This window comes from Phacochoerus africanus, chromosome 2 (assembly GCF_016906955.1).
Source record: "Phacochoerus africanus isolate WHEZ1 chromosome 2, ROS_Pafr_v1, whole genome shotgun sequence".
In the NCBI taxonomy this organism is placed as follows: Eukaryota; Metazoa; Chordata; class Mammalia; order Artiodactyla; family Suidae; genus Phacochoerus; species Phacochoerus africanus.
Window position 1 is genome coordinate 261450336 of NC_062545.1, and position 17541 is coordinate 261467876.

A 17541-nucleotide genomic window follows, 5' to 3' on the forward strand; every position below is an offset into this window, starting at 1 on the left:
GATTTTAGGTCACTTTAAAGACCCTGTGTCAGTCTGTCCTTGGAGGGAGACACGCAAAAGCCAGTCCATTTTCAGACATTGTTCCCGACTAAGGCTGGACAATTGCTCTGCAGAGATTGAAGCAAACTAAGGTTAGCAGCTTACAGAAGTTGGTTCAGTAATGGAATAGGAGCAAAGAGGAAAAGTACTGCAAAGGTACCAATTTGGCGGCAATAAAGCTATTGGTCTTGGAAGTGAAAGATCAATTTTAAATAATCAACACAGAAGATTATCTTGGAATTGACACCAAGTGGCCCAGGAGATGTTTGCTGGCTATGCCTCCCTATTTCTTGCTCTTCAGGGAGGGCTTGATCAGAAATTTGTATTAAAAGGGGGGTAAGGTGGGGGCAAGAGCACAGGGTATTGATTCTCAGCAGTAATGCCAATCTCTAAGTGGCTGAAACTGACAACAACAAACATGGGACATCGTCCCGGTTGCATCTTCTTTGGAGCCCACTTGGCATGCACTTAAAGGGAGAAAAAAAAAAAAGTATCTGTTAACACACGCTGTCCAAGCTGGTTTTAAGTGATTCAGGCCCTGTGTGTCTGAACCTAACAACAATGCCTGAACATCTTACCTCCTACAGAATATTTTAGTCACAGGAGAAACTCACCCAATCTCCCAGAACTCCCGGAGGGGTAGAGGATAGTTATTTCTGGATAAGAAAACGATCTTCCCTTAAAACGTGACTTCTCCACAGCAGGAAGAAAAAAATGGATTTACTTTCCTTAATGCATCAACTGCACCCTGGTCTGAGGTCATGGCTAAAAACATAGAAAATCCCTTCCCCTTTGGTCCTGCAGCCAGATTTTTGAGGACCCTGGCCATTGCCGGGGTGCTTACACTTCAACCATTCCAGCTCAAACTCATGAGAGCCAAAATCTAAAACCATTTCTTCTAATATCCTTTCCACCACCTCTATTCTTTTTGTCCCCAGAATACTTGCTCTAAATCAAGGTTTCTCAAGCCCAATGCTACTGGTATTGTGAGTCAGATAATTCTTTGCTACAGAGGCTGAATCTGCATCATAGGATAATTAGCAGTTTCCCTGATCTCTGGCCCTACCCACCAAATGCCAGTAGCAACCCCACCGCAACCAGCTGTGACAATCAAAAATGCCCCCCTCTGGACATTTCCAATGTCCCATTAAGAAGCAAAATTGGGAGTTCCCGTTGTGGCACAGTGGTTAACGAATCCGACTAGGAACCATGAGGTTGCGGGTTCGGTCCCTGCCCTTGCTCAGTGGGTTAATGATCCGGCGTTGCCATGAGCTGTGGTGCAGGTTGCAGACGCGGCTCAGATCCCGCGTTGCTGTGGCTCTGGCGTAGGCCGGTGGCTACAGCTCTGATTAGACCCCTAGCCTGGGAACCTCCATATGCCGCGGGTGCCGCCCAAGAAATAGCAACAACAACAACAACAACAACAACAACAACAAAAAAAGAAGCAAAATTGCCCCTGATTGATAATCACTGCCCTAGGCTGGTGATTCTCATGTCTCTACTAAACCAATTACAAATCCAAATATCTGCAGAAGGACCCAGGCATTGGTATTTTTTTAAAAGCTTTGTAGACGATTCAGCTGTGCAGCCACTTCTTTGCATATTGACTCCGGGTTTCACCTTCCCCTTCAACTGTGGCTCTGGCCTCCGTTTCTGGCCCAATATCACAGGGTAGAATGCCAAATTTAGAAATAAGAAATAGTAGTGTAAAATTTTAAAAAAATTAGAAGGGGGAGGGAAAATATAAGGTTATGACTTGGGACAGGAAAAATGAAGCTACTAAATCCACTTATTTTCACTCTAAACCAGGAGGTAGAATTAGACTGAGGTGTTCAAAGCAAAAGCTTGGCAGGTAGAAGCAAGTTTGATTAGATCCCATTGGTTTATTTATTTATTTATTTATTCATTTCTATTGCTTTTTAAAAAATAAAATAAATTCGCAAGATTAAAAAAAAAAAGAAGCAGGAGTTCCCGTCGTGGCGCAGTGGTTAACGAATCCGACTAGGAACCATGAGGTTGCGGGTTCGGTCCCTGCCCTTGCTCAGTGGGTTAACGATCCAGCGTTGCCGTGAGCTGTGTGGTGTAGGTTGCAGACGCGGCTCGGATCCCGCGTTGCTGTGGCTCTGGCGTAGGCCGGTGGCTACAGCTCTGATTCAACCCCTAGCCTGGGAACCTCCGTATGCCGCGGGAGCGGCCCAAGAAATAGCAAAAAAAAAAAAAAAAAAAAAAAAAAGAAGCAGCAGCAGCAACACACAAGCTGCCAAAGCTAGGGGGAGTCAGTGCCTCTTTAAGCCTGCTCACCAGAGTTCCCATCTCTTCCAGAAAAAGAGGATGTAGGGTCCAAGAGGTTTGCTTAAATATTGTTTAATGAGTCTAGTATCTCTGGCCCCAGATCTCCAAAAGCCCTGTGTTCATGAGGCCTGTATAACTTTGGTCTCCCAAACAAATATATTTATGTCATCTGGGAAGCAGCATGGCGTGGTTTAACATGCAGGCTCTGGATTCTGCTGGCCTGTGACCCATCCTACCTATCATAGGAGCTCTTCCTCCTTATATAAGTTATGCGAACAGAGATAGCAATTCCTAAGGCAGAGGATTATTATAAGGATTAATACATTGGAATAATTTATATGCTGTGTTTCCATGCTAGATGCTTGGTAATCTTTTTTTTTTTCTTTTTAGGGCCGCACCTTGCATATGGAACTTCCCAGGAGAGGAGTCAAATTGGAGTTACAGCTGCCAGCCTACACCACAGCCACAGCCCTGCAGGATCCAAGCCATGTCTGCAACCTACACCACAGTTCACGCCAACACCAGACCCACTGATCGAGGCCAGGGACTGAACCTGCCTCCTCATGGATATGGGTCAGATTTGTTTCCCACTGTGCCTCAATGGGAACGCCATAATATTTTTTAAATATATTTTTTTAACATTTTGATTTTTCTGAAGTATTTTTTATTTTATTTTATTATTTACTTATTTATATTTTCTTTCTATGGCCACATCTGTGGCACATGGAAGTTCCCAGACTAGGGGTCGATTCAGAGCTACAGCTGCTAGCCTACACCACAGCCACAGCAACACCAGATCCAAGCCACATCTGCAACCTACACCATGGCTTTTGGCACCTGAGCAAGGCCAGGGACTGAATCCTGCATCCTCACGGACACTATGTCAGGTTCTTAACCCACTGATCCACACCAGGAGCTCCTAGATACTTAGTAATCTTTCAGTGTTAGCCATGAGCTCATCACTAAGGCTGTTGTTAATACTATTATTTATTTGATCATGAGATTATGTTTTTCCAGAAAGGGCCTTTTAACAACACATTGAACTCCAGTTCCAACTTTAAGAAATGCTGATTTTGACTAATTTTAGCCACCCTTAAAGAAATATAACAAGATTCTAGCTGGAATCCAGAGGTCAGTGGTTTCCTTTCAGGTTCAACCACAAGCATCCTGAGTGGTGCAGTGGGGGACCTCTCCCTCACCACCACATGTTTGAAGCGCCTTGAAAGCAGGAAACTGTTTACCTGATAGCTCATCAACTCCCCAAGACACAGCATTTGGCAAACCCATATATACTCTTGAAAGATTTCTCAAAGAGGACCACTTCTCATTCATCTCAGGAGAACCATCCATCCAGTCCCAGCTCCATTCATTTAATGAAGTAGCTTTGCCACAAACCTACTACAGATATTTTTGTGAAACAGGAAGGATGGCAGATTAGAATTAAATCTGTGTAACTCTGAAATAAATATGCAAGACGGTTAGGCAATCAGACTCGGTTTCCCAGGATCTGACTTACACTCAACCTTCAGGTTCTTATTTAAGGTTCCAATAAGAGCCCAGAAGCCACAAACTTCTTGTGCCACAACCTGTAGGGAAGACCACTCAATATGAAACCACACTGCTCATGGCACAGTGACCATTAACAGTGGGGGACAGGGATACTGTTCGCTGCCCTGCCCTGACTCTCTAAAACCAAAGCTTACCAAGGACAGCACAATTCTCCTTTTAAATCCACCTCTGAAATTACTGCCAAATTCACAGCAACTACTGACGATCTCAGAAAGGATAGAAAAATAAAACACAGCAAGGCAGCAGGAACAGAGAAACCATCCTTTGGACCAAACTGACTTTTAAATCACCGTGAGAAGAAAAGAAATCATTTCTAGCAATACCATCAGCTGTCCGAGGTCAAGGAGGGAACAGCATGTATGTAGCTCCTGTAAAATTCCAAGCGCTCCCCCATTGATCCCTAAATTATTTCTCGCCAGAGCTGCACAAGGCATTTAATAGGATCTCCAGTTTACACATGAGAAAACCAAGTCTCAGGTGGCAACTTGTCCATGGTCAAAGGACGTCTCTTGGTATTTGTCATAAACTAGGTAACTAAGAACTAAGAGTTCTAACACCAGAGAGTTGAGGGCTCCTATTGTGATGGTCTCAGAGCCCTGCTTTTGATTCTGAGCTGCACTGCTTCCCAGGTGAGTGAGGTGGACAGTATCCTTAACCTCTTGTGGCCTTAATTTTCTCATTCGTAATATGGACAACATTCGTATTTCCTTCACAGAAGGGAGGTGAGTATTTAACGATCAATGTATTTCACCAGAAAGTGAAAATAAATGACTGTATTAGAATGATGATTTAGAAGCTTAATGAAAAAAAGAACCTCCACATATAAGAAAATGTAAATTTTACAAAGCATCTCACACCAGGTTGATCTCCTTTGACTTTGAAGGTAGGACAGACATCACTAGGCCTTCCCACAATGGAAACTATGGAGCATCCGAGGAGTTACTTACTCCTTCCTGTCATTGGAATGATGATTACTTGCTTAATCACTCTTTTTTCCCTCAATCTTCCACCCCCAACTCTGAGCTTGGTGAAGGAGGGGGTGGATAACTGCAGGTGGCAGTGGGGGTGTATGTGTGGAAGCTTTACTGTTTTCTTTTGGTCATCCCTGTATTACCCAATCAGAAGACAGCTCACAGAATATGACTGGCATTAAATTCCAAAGCAATAGATGTACAAATGAGTGAACGATGCATGAACAACAGATCTACCCAGGAGGAGAAAGCTAGAAAGCGGCTCCAAAAGAAACGGAACCGAGTCTCCAGACTCCAAGTTCAGAGTCCTCTCCGGTCCCACCTGCTGTATTTCCAAAGGACACCATTCCACAGAATCACAGGTTTTCAGAGAAGAGAAGGACCTTGGAGACCATCTGAGGGAACATTCCCATTCTACAGATGAGAAAACAGGCACTCCAAGAAGTTCTATTACTTGACCAAAATCACACATCAGGGAGGTGGGCGAGCTGAACCAGCCCCCAAGTTCTCTGCCTCCAGGATTTAAGATGCGGCCATCGCACCCTGGCAGATCTGAGAGCAGAAAAGTCCCCCAGCCTCTCCATGTCAGCGCAGACAGAGCACAAACATCCTGCACCCAAACTACTGTCCGGATACAGACTCTAGCTCAGCCTGTGAATCAACATGAGAAAGGACTTCTGCTGGGATTTAATGTGAAAGGCTCTCCTCGCCATTGACATGGAAGCCTTCCTCTGCCTGCATATGCATGAGGATGGAGATGGACTTAACTCACTTAAGCAAGAAGACCAGACTTCCTCCTCCTCTTTCTGCAGTTCCCTGATCACCGTGGGTTCCAACCTGGATTCTAGGGTGGGCATGGCAGGGGAAACTGGCCAAAGCTTGAGGTCTAGGACATTTCAGAAAGGTTGGCTCGCTAGCTTCAGACAATGTGGCACATGCTGGTAGTAAAGCCTTTCTTTCAGGGCACAAAAGTCCAGTTTCTAATGTGCTATGTCCATGTTAGCACACAGGGAGACACACTGGGGGTCACTTGACAACTGCCCCAGTGAGCACATCTTAGTGGGCTTTTGCCCTGGTCTGAACCTGGCCTGGATGAGCACCTGTGCCTCTGGGTACCTATTTGCACATGTGTCCAGGTGAGAATTACAACAGGATCCTCACCTATCTTTGCACATAGTAAGTTTCAAATCAAGGCCTATCATCTCCCAGTTATGCCTATCCTGCACTTTTTATTCTGTAGCATTTCTTTGTGTGTGTGTGTGTGTGTGTGTGTGTGTGTCTTTAATTAATGTGCTCCTATGAGAACAAGGACCATATTTGTTTTACTCACCATTGTGTCCTCTGCCTTAAACACAGCACTGGGCCTCTAGCTGGTGCTTAATAATTATTTGAGGATTAAATAAAGGAAGGAAGGAATAACTAGATGACAGAGGCCTGACTTCTGGATCGAACTCCATCATTTAATTAACCATGTGACCTCAGTTAAATCTTACATTTAATTTTCCAGCTGAAAAGGGTCTTAGACATCAGCTTGTTGGATGATTACGAACTTTGTTTTTGCAGTGGAATCCAAAGAAAAGTGTAAGTTCAATCTGAACACAGAAACAGATGCAAACCTTCTCTTATCTAAGGGCTGTGCAAGGCTGGGGCTCCTGCTTGATTAACCCCTCTCACTTTCCCCTTCTTCCTCTACTACTGTGGCTTCTATGAATCCTTTAATCCATCCTAAAGATTTCAAAAAGCACAGGCTGAAAAAACTCTGATCTACATCAAAGCTATCATTTGCTAGCTTTGGGACAGTGGGATTCGGGAGCAGAGGAAGCTTGCCTAATGTCACAAGACCAGTGCCCAGAGAGCTGGATTCGGGACCCAGATGTCCCCACCCCCCAACTCATTACCACCTTTCACTTCCCAGCATTTCTAAACCCAACCCCAAAATTCTGACCAAGTGGTCGGGAGGGAAAATGTTTGTAAGAGCCCTTTCAGAGCTCTGGAACACGCTATATTTGGAAGCCAGGCTGCATGGGGGACGTGTTGCTCGGCGGTTGAAAGGAGCATTTTGGGGTCAGATGGATCAGTGTTTGGACCCCAGCTCCACTTCTTACAGATGGCTGAGCTAAGGCTATGCACTCACCCACCCCATGTCTTAGCTTTCAAGCTGCCAAGGCATTGCTCACCTCACAGAGGAGGCCGTGAGAACTGAACTCCCTCTCACCGCGGCACATGCTAAGTGCTCAAAAAAAGGTCACTCCTGTCAACCTTTCTGTATCTTCAGTTCTACCCTGTGTCTCCATTTAAATACACACTATTTCAACAACAAACACAAATCACAATCATCTGACATGCACAAGAGAGCTCCCTTATGAAACTCCATTCTAGCCATCACCATGCCATACCATGACTGCTTGTCTTCATGCTGGCTTTTTTCCAGTGTCTGCCACAGGGCCAGGCACATGACAGTTGCTAGAAAATATTTGTAAACAACAAGTGCCTTTAGTTTTGTCAAATTCATTGGTGTGGTTATGGACTTATAATGAGACTGTTTCCCGTCCAGGCACCACCTTTTCTTGGCTATGCAACTTTGTTCAAGTCACTTCTCTCCTGATTTTTAAAATGGAAATAGGAGCCCTGGTCACCCCAACCTTCAAGTGTCCTCAGGAGGCTCAAATGGAAGAGAAAGCCACATATGAAACCAAGGGGATATTGTTATCTGACAAAACACAAACAGAATATGATATCTAGATCTTTATTACTTTTTCTGTTCCCCTAAGTCTGACATCTCAAGCCTGCATCTTTGCCAGGACCAGAGGCTACAGGTATCTGCATGTTCTGTTGAGTAATCAAAGAGCACCTATATTTGGTTTATGCATATTCACAAAGAGCAATGGTCAGAAACTATATTAAGGATCCAAATGTTAAGTAAATGACTATTGTTCTTGGGTACCTTAGGAATAGTTCTCCCAAGAGGTGGCCCCTTACACCAATCATATTTTTAGAATTCTGTGATTCTTTTCTTTTGAAAGAATGCCCCATATTCCTCATTCTTGTGCTTTAGTCGCCTTTTCTTGCCCACCCCCTATTCATTTTCCTTTGTATTTTTATCATCCATCCTGCCCAGAGCAGCTTTCCCTGGTAATTCTCTATTTACCACTCTTCGAGGTGTACCAAAAGTTCACCCATGGAACCACTGCAAGGCGCCAATCACTAGAGGGTCAACTTTCAAACTCAGATTTGTATAGTCAGCACAGAATCACAGGCTTTTATAGCAGGTAGCAAATTCACGAAGCATCCGTCAATTTATGAATCATCCATCCCCAGTCCATAGTGCTACACAATGTGCAAAGGAGACATGCCCACTGTCATAGCAAATCCAGAGAAGACCTAGACCTGGATTCATGGCTTCCCAGATGCAGGTCAGAATTCCCTCCTTCACCTTTCCTCCTCGCTCTCCTACTGTTATGGGTTCAGAAGTGTTAGCGCTTCCTTTCTTCCTTGATTTGAAGACAAGGCTACAGCCCCAGAAAGGTTTTTTGGTTTTGTTTTTGTTTTGTTTTGTTTTTGCATTCTCCAATTGATTTAAGTCCACAACATTGTGCGTGTGTGTATGCGTGTGTGTGTGCGCACACACGCTTATGATACAAGGCAGAACAAAAATCACTCTGAGCATCCAGAAATGAATTTCTATGTAAGCCATTGGCCTCATGGGGGTTCCAGTCAGGTGAGAAGGAAAATACAAGAAGGCATTCTAATTCCAAATCATTGACAGCTAAAGAGGTACAAGTGCAAAGAGGTGTGCAAATATCAGAGAAGGTGATCAAGTGGAAGCGGGGAGAGTCTAAGATGGTTTCAAGGAGGAAGAGCTTTGGGCTAAGTCCTCTGGGGTTGAGTAAGATCCCAACAGGCCAAAGACCAGTTAGACTTGCTCAAGAAGAGTTGGTCCTTCAGTGTCCCTACTTGTTTCCAAATGTGTGAATATGTTTGGGTGGCATCTGTGGTATATTAGTAGCATCTGCAAAATAATATTGCTGATGTCTGATGTGATTGACTTAAAATACCATCTGTGACTACTGACGCAGATAAACCCGGGTTTGAATCCCAGTCCTACCACTCAATGACTATGTGACTTTAGACACGTTATTCCACCTAGCTGAAGCCCAGTTACTCCATCTATAAAGTAGAGAAAACAAATAGATGCTATATCTGATGGTATTATAAGGTTTAAATGAGATAGTGTATGCAACATACTAAACGCCATGCCCAGCAAACAGTTAAGTACTCAAAAAATGTTAACCATTTGCATTCTGCTTGTCATTGTTAATCTCTTGTGCAATGTAATAAAGATAGATAGATAGATAGATAGATAGATAGATAGATAGATAGATAGATAGATAGATAGACAGATAATGGAAAAATGCATAACAACCTTGGCCCAGACACTTCTCCGTATGGTAAGGTCTGTGCCAATGTATAAATCCAAAAAGCACTCAATGAAAGAAAGGCAAGGACTAGCATAGCCCAGATCTTACCTGTATATTTTATATCTGGTTGTAAATCCTTGACGGTGTCTTTCCACAAAGGATAGATAGCTCCTGGCGTGGTGGAAAGGCCCCCTGTCTGAAATAAGCCAATCAAATTCCTTGGAGACATGTTGGTCTGTCCCAGCTGGTTCCTGGTGGGAGGGCTGCACTGAGATACGGCCCCATACAAACAGGAAGTAGAGGAGCTCAACAAACCTCCAGTTCATGCTTTTCTGCCGGCCTTTTTCCTCTCATTCTTGCTCCATTCTGTGGAGTCCTATGGAGAAAAGAATTTTAAAAAAAAAGGAAAAAATAAAAAGAAAGAAAGAAAAAAAGAAAGAAGGAGGAAGCAAAAGAGAGAGAAGGGAAAGGGTGGAGGGGGAAGCAAAATAAAAGGAAGAGAGAGAAAGACAAAGGATCAATTTAAGAAGGATATTAACACCCCTTCAGCATCATACTTTATATCAGTAGCATGTGTCAGGGTTTACAAAAACCAGTGCCGTTTCTGTTTAAGAGCGTGGCATCTATGGATACCTAGGCTCACACTGCTGCTTTGCTGTTCACATGTGGTATGCACATGTGTGAACACGTACAGCTTAACCTCTCAGGGATGCAGTTTCCTCATCTGTAAAACAGAGGGCGGATGTAAGCACCTCTGTCTTGGCACTTGGCACATCATAGGTATTCAAGCCATATGTGTTGAAAGAAAGAGTGAAATGAAAGAATGCAAAAAGAGCATCTCTTACAGCCAGGAAGGGACCTGGAGGTAGAACTTCATTGTTCGTTCCCCCCTGCCAGCTTCACGGACAACCTGAATGTCATAACAGGGACTCAGGAAAGGAGAATTCCTTTCTCTCCCCCCCTCACATAGACATGGACCCACTGATGCTTTGCTTTTGCATCAGCAGGTGACAGCACAGAAGTCTTAGGATGCATTATGATCGTGACTGTCTGGGTTGGATACCTTACAGATGGAGAGTTTGTGGAGCTCATTAGAATCCACTTCTACAACGCTCAGTGAGATGTCTGCTTTACCCCAAGGAAACGTAACCAGAAAATCCATCTGTCAGTGACTCTGAGCCCTCAGAAGGGAAACTAAAAGCCAAGGAACTAGCAGGGTCTTGCCTGCCTCTTTTGTGGGTGGCGGTATGGCACTGCGGTACCATGCTGGAGAAACGCTTAAAGCTAAGGGGGAACTTAGGTCAGGGCTCCTTGTGAGGAGGAGGGAAGAGGAACCATAAAAGGCCATACCCAGCTCTGGGAAAATCCACAAATTTTGTTTTGTTATCACATCACTATTCGTGCTTGCTGCTTTAACAGTGGGCTGTCCATGGCCCCCATCCCCACTTATTCTGGAAGAGCTTATCTTACTGTATATTGAAAGGTAGCTTGGAAGGCAGGTTCCACCCGTTAGAAACAGCATATTATTTCAGGCAAGCAATTTCACTTCTCTGAGTCTCAGTTTCCTGGTCTGTGAAATGTGGCTAATGATCACACCTACGCCCAGCACTAGCGTGAGAATGGAATGACACCATTTACGTCGTGTCCCACGCCCACGCGATGCCTGACGGTTTTAGGAAGTGCTCAAGAAATGGCATCAGTGATAATGAGGATAAAGATAATGACAAATGTTGATACAGTTGAGGTCTACCTACTCCCTGCTGGGAGCTTTTTTTTTTTTTTTGTCTTTTGTCTTTTTAGGGCTGCACCCACAGCATATGGAGGTTCACAGGCTAGGGGTCGAATCAGAGCTGTAGCCGCTGGCCTATACCACAGCCATAGCAACGCCAGATCTAAGCTACATCTGCGACCTACACCACAGGTCACGGCAACGCTGGATCCTTATTCCACTGAGCAAGGCCAGGGATCAAACCCACGTCCTCATGGATATTAACCGGGTTCATTAACCACTAAGCCATGATGGGAACTCCGGGAGCATCTTTGCCCCTACTGTCTCCATTGTCCCACCAAGTTTTTTACCCACTGTTTATCCTTCAGTGGCCAGTTCAGGTCAGGTCCCCCAAACATCATTTCCTTTTTCTATTCCTCCCCAAAAGTGTTAGCGGCTCCTTTCTCTCAGCTCTCATTGCTCACTTACATAGCCCTATGCTAGCATTTACTATCTTTTACTGTACTTCTTTGTTCTGTGTCCGTCTTGCTCATTGAGTTGTGAGCCTACAACTGGAAAGAACCCTTAAAAGACTGTTTTTGCACATGGCTAGCTGCGTGGCTCTGAACATTCACGGCCTCTCTCTCGATGCGATTTTTATCTCTACCATTTAAAAATGCAGCGAGGACAAAGGGTGTAAAACTAGGTAGAAATATAAAGAAATACGATCCCTTGTTTGTCCACTCTTCCCGTTGAAAAGTGGGAAGGAAGTCAAGCTAAGAAAGAGAAAGATCAAAGAGAGATGTGAATTTCTGGTCCAATTGGCTCTTTCCCTCTGTGGTCCAATTGCACCGTTTTTTTTTTTTTTTTTTTTAATGAGTAGCTACAGAAATCTGCTTGGCACCACAAGCCCCAGCTGTCAGGGGCCAAGGCGAAAGGCACGTGAGCAGAGGGGTGGGCTGGCAGAAGCAGTGGCCTGAAGTTCTGTTCCGCGCCTAAAACAAAGCCCTACGTGTGGAGTGCAGAACTGTAACAGCTCCAGCTGCCAAAGCTGTCTGCTGAAGCCCACCTGAGTGGCAAGCGGGGGGGTGGAGGCGATTGTTCAGAGATCCCGGCAGGGAGCTACAACACACTGAAATCACAGCGTGTCACCCATCCAGCCCTTCTGCAGGGCTTCTGTTGTGAGTGGGTGCGGGGTGGGAGCCTCAGCGAGAACGCCTGGCTGTTAGCCTGTTTGCAAAGGAAACAGGATTCAGAACATTGCAGCTTTCAAAAGCGAAACAAGGCTAGACACTGCACAGCAGCATGTGTGTGTGTGAGACAGTGAGAGATCGCAGCCTTCAGTCCTAGAATTAGCTGAAATTTGAAGGATCTAATGCAATGCTTATTTCCCTCCTGGCAGCCATTTTGCCCTCTCAGAGGCACCCTGGATTGACTGTCACAACAGGGGTGCTCCTGGCATCTAGTGGGCAGAGACCAACGAGGCTGCTAAACATCCTACAGTGCACGGGGCAACCCCACAACAAAGAATAGGGGACCCAGAATGTCCGTGGTGCAAAAGCAAAACCTTGCCCTTATCTGACTCCTTCGTCCAAGACCATGACCTGAGTGGCCACCGGGGCTGGACTCCTATCTCTCAGCTCCTGGTTTCTGTGCTGCCACATTATCTCGGCGGCAGGGTGGTAGGTATAATGTAGTTGTTCCTGAACCTTCTTTGGAGTTGTGGCCTATGGTACAATCAACATCTCCGTGAGTACAGATGAGCGCTTCACGGAAGAGGTCAATCTATCTCTGTTGGCTTAGAAAATCACAATAATCCACAGAGCACTAAGAATGAAAAGGAAGGTTTCTATAGGGTGCATTTGAACAGAAATGGGTATTTTGCTGAGCAAGAACAAGGATTGGCATATAGGTTACCTACTGCGACAGACACTGTGATTCCCATTCTGTAAATGAGCGCAAATTAGCACCAATTGTACTAGAGACTTGGGTTAATAAGAGGCCATTAGGCTGATATTAAGGAGCATCTATTGGAACTAAAAATGTCTGTTCTTTTAAGCGTAACCAAAGCATCCAGTACAAATTAGAGGTAAACAAAGGTTCTTCCCTGAGGTGAGTATGGTTCTCCCATTTAACAGACGAGGACCTCGAGACTTAGCAATATTAAATAACTTCCCCAAGCTCAAAAGTCCCAAGTATTCAGGACTCTAACCCATGTAAATCTCATTACAAGGTATGGATACCTTCCACCACATCCCCACTCTTCACTTCATTGGCTAAAATTAAATCCCACCCTCTCGAGACTCAAAATATCATAGGGAAGCCACATCCATGCCTGAGGAATTCTAATAGGAAATAGGCTGTTGTAAATACTACAATGAAAGAAAAAAATTCCCATGGAAGAATAGAGGCCAGAGAGAATGTTTTCAACCAAGAGATCTGGAAAGGATCCCATAGGAGAGGTGGGTTTTCAGCAGGGCCTTACATAGCAGGTAAGGTTTTAGTAAGGAGAGATGGACAAAAGAGAATTCCAGCAGAGCAAGAAGCATAAAATGAGTCCGGGGCGAGGGAGAGGGCAGAGTGATGGGCTGTGTGCTCAGGTAGGCATGCAGGGAGGCAGAGGTTTTAGAGAGAATTGAGGACCCGTGTACAGCCTTCAGTCACCCAGTTCTCTCTCTGAATCCTTCATCAAGCAAAGACTATGTATTGTTTCCGTGCTACACACTGAGGGCAAAGCATGGTAGATGTTCAGTCAATTCATTCATTCATCCACTAAGGTACTGAATGGGACATTAAACAGGGAATAGGGCTTCTCTTCTGTGGGGCTGGGGGAAGCAAACCAATGAGCAGGAAGTATATGTGTGATGGTGAAGAATGCGCTAAAGAAAACGGAAGCTGCTAAGTCAGGATTGAGAGTGAGGCTGTCACTGTACCTACAAGGTGTTTGGGAAAATCTTCTCAGATGAAGTCTTCTTTGAGCAGAGACCTGAAGAAAGTGATGGAGTGAACATTGCTGGGCCTTGGGGAAAAAGAAACGCCAGTGGAAGGAAAGGAGAGAGATGGGTTTGCATTTAGATGTAGTCCCAGGCCAAGTTGGATTTCAACCTCCTGAAGGAAGCTTGCAGTTTAGTTGTGACGCAGGTTGGTTTGAGGAATGGATCACACATTAAATGAGCATTTACTCTGTGCCAGAAACCTGCACTGGTCGCTTTACACATGTGATGGTGTCGAAATATCATAAGAGGTTATGGTCCCCATTTATACGCGGCAGGGGGGATGGAAACTGAGGCCTGGGAAGGATAAGTAACTGGATCAACACCACAAGGCTGGCCAATGGCAGAGCTGGAATTGGAGGCGGCGCTGTCCATGTTGAGAGCCACCGAACACATGCAGCTATCATGCGGCTTGTCCAAATCCAGATGTACTCCAAGTGTAAAATACACGCCCACCATATCTCAAAGACTTAGAGGAACAGAACGTAAACAACCTTGCTGGTATTTTGTATTGGTTACATGTCGGAACAGTACCATTTTGGATGCACTGGGGTAAATAAGATATATTATTAAAGTTCATTTTACCCATTTCTAAATTGTTTTAATGTGGCTGCTTAAACCTTAAAATTACACATGTGGCTGGTACTCTATTTTATTGGGCACTGCAGGGGTAGAATGAGCCTTTTCTGCTCTACGACACCACCTTGGAAGGTCAATGATTCATCTCCTCGTTTTTATTAACATCTTGGAACCCAATTCCTTCTCCACTATGAAGAGTTGAGCACTTGTCCCCTCCCTTCAAAATCAACAAAGAAACGGACAATGAATAGATTTCAAATAAAAATTCCCATGCTCATGGCCGTGTCTCCCCACCTTCCCATCCCAGAGTCAGCCCTGGATGTCCATCACCATGCATGACAGAACTGTTGTTCTGCCAACCTTCATAAAGGGAACTTCCTTCTACTGGGCTTTAGAGCCTGTGAAAGAAAAGCTGGTTCTTTCTGGGCACCAACCTTGACCCGACCGTGACCTTCCGGGAGTCACAGGCTGGCTGCTCTGAGACGCTCTGGTCAGCGAGGAGCTGCTGACGTGGGCTGTGGCTCGGGGTGCCCGCAGGGCCCTCAGCTGAATGGTGCTATATATAAGCCTGCAGTGTCATTAAGGGAACGGGTTCATCCCACGCAGAGCTCATTCCCTAATTGTTGCCACTGTAAATTACTTGCATCAGAGGAGCCCACGCCAGAGACAGAGAAGAGAAGGGACTTCCAGCGCAGGGCTCGCCAAGCTCCTCCTCTGGAGCTTTCTGCATGGCTGGCTGGGCCGTCACCATCACCCACATTCCCGGGCCAGAGAGTGGAAAGGAATGCCTCCCGCCCCCTCACCCCCCTCAGGGCTCTGAGGGTGATGGCCCAGATCATCCACTATCCCTGCCTCCTGAACCTGGGTCAACCCGAGGAACTCAGCCAGGCTTCAACTTCTAAACCTGGATCTCCAGGTAAGACATCTCCCAGGGCCTTACAAACCTACAAAGCTGGGCGACCCTGAACACAGAAATACAGCCCTTGGCCTCAGTTTCCTCATGTGTAAAATCCTGGCAGTCCCAGGAGGAGGAGTACCTTGTAGCGCTCAGATCAGGATTAAATAGGACTTTAAATACAATTATTTTTGTCTCCGTGTGAGCCATAGACCAAGACAACAGCTACTATAGTCTCAAGAGAGGTGCATGTCCACTATACAGGACTTAGAAAAAAGAGAGCCAAAAGGCAAGTTGTAAAAAAAACGTTTTAAGTTAAGGTACTTTTTATTTTTCAAGTTACATGTTTTTAAAAATTTATTGAAGTATAGTTGATTACTATTGTGTTAATTTCTACTGTAAAATGACCCTGCCATCATGGTTTATCCCAGGACACTGACTATAGTTCCCTGTGCTATACAGTAATTCCTTGTTGTTTATCCATTCTATATATAACAGTTTGCCTCTGCTAATCCCAAACACTATACTAAGTGAAGTAGGTCAGGCAGAGAAAGACAACTATCACATGGTATCACTTATGTGTGGAATCTTAAAAAATGATACAAAGGCGTCTATTTACAAAATAGAAACAGACTCGTGGGCTTAGAAAACAAACATCGTTATCAAAGGAGAAAAGTGGGGGGATAAATTAGGAGTTTGGGATTAACATATACACACTACTATACGTAAAATAAGTCATCAACAAGGACCTATTGCATAGCACAAGGATTTCTACTCAATATTCTAAAATAACCTATATGGAAAAGAATCAGAAAAAAAGATGGATATACGTACACATATAACTGAATTACTTTGCTGTGTGTGTACCTGAAAGGAACAACACTGTAAATCAAGTATACTCTAATACAAAAAGTACTTTTTGAGAGTCTTAACCTCCCACCCACAGGATGACATAGCATGAAATGCTGGGATCACAAGTGGAGTCTGAGGGGGAACTGACAGCCTGCTGTGAACCCCTGGCCACTCCCACACAGCTCAAGGGGTCAGTCAGGGAGAAGCCCTGTGCCTCAGGTTTCAACAAGACCCCACCAAGAACATGAAACATGTCCCAGGAGCTTGGAGGAAAATGGCAGATTGGTGTCTGACTCATATTGAAGAAATCTAAAAAAAGAATTCTAAAGAGGGAATTCTACAGAGGGCTGAAAACTGGTGGCAGAGTAGAGGCTGCAAATTGGGAAGTAAGTGCTAAGCTCATGTGTAAAAGGAATGTGAGACAAGGAAGTCCTACTGTGGAGCACAGGGAACTATATCCAATCTCCTGGGATAGACCATCATGGAAAGGAATAAAAATCATAATAAAAGAATATATGTATGTATACAACTGAGTCACTTTGCTGTACAACAGAAACTAGCACACCTTTGCAAATGAACTACACTTCAATAAAAATGTATTTAAAACATTAAAAATGAAGATTATTCAACATTATTAAAAAAAAAAAAAGGGACTATGTCTCCCATGGATGGAAGTGGACCACATGCAAGGGAAAGCCAGGAGAGGTTCCCTCCTCTGGAACTGGAGGGAAAGGCAGACCAGTGTGAATGGAAAATGAAAAATGCTGCCTGCCACATCAGTAAACAAAGGATGCTGCAGCCATCAAGCCACCACAGCCCCCTAACTGACAATGAGCCCTGAGGGAACTCAGGATGGAGACAAACACCAGCTGCCCAGCCCTAGGCCCCTGCAGCTGCCCACTCCCTCCCCCACAACAGTGTTGGCACCCTGAGGGGTTTCAGGATGGGAAAGATCAAGATAACCTTCCTTGAGAGCTGAGGTGCATATCAAAGGAATGATTTTAATGAGCCTGGACTCTTGAGCCTTCCCATATATAGAAAAGTGCTAAATTTACTAGTTTGAGATGGAAGGTTTTCTTTAACAGTAATCTTCAAGGGCAACTACCTGGTCTTGGTTGCAAAAACTCTCATCCATTCTGGCTCCACCCTTAGCTCTTAGGAGCAGACTCTCAGATCTGTCCAGGGCATAAGACCTCAATTTTGTCTGCCAAATAAAACCTAATTC

At 44.7% G+C, this 17541-nt stretch overlaps 1 protein-coding gene across 1 annotated transcript in view; it reads right to left on the reverse strand.

Moving 5' to 3' along the window:
• The window catches only part of BRINP1 (BMP/retinoic acid inducible neural specific 1), a 146677-nt gene extending 131348 nt beyond the window's left edge, over window positions 1-15329 (reverse strand). Inside the window, exons 1-2 of the mRNA XM_047769258.1 lie at window positions 15210-15329; window positions 15004-15125 (exon numbers count right to left, since the gene is read on the reverse strand). Of these exons, the coding sequence (XP_047625214.1) occupies window positions 15004-15125; window positions 15210-15329 (242 nt within the window). The remainder of the gene's footprint in view (window positions 1-15003; window positions 15126-15209) is intronic.
• Window positions 15330-17541: the final 2212 nt, after the last annotated feature.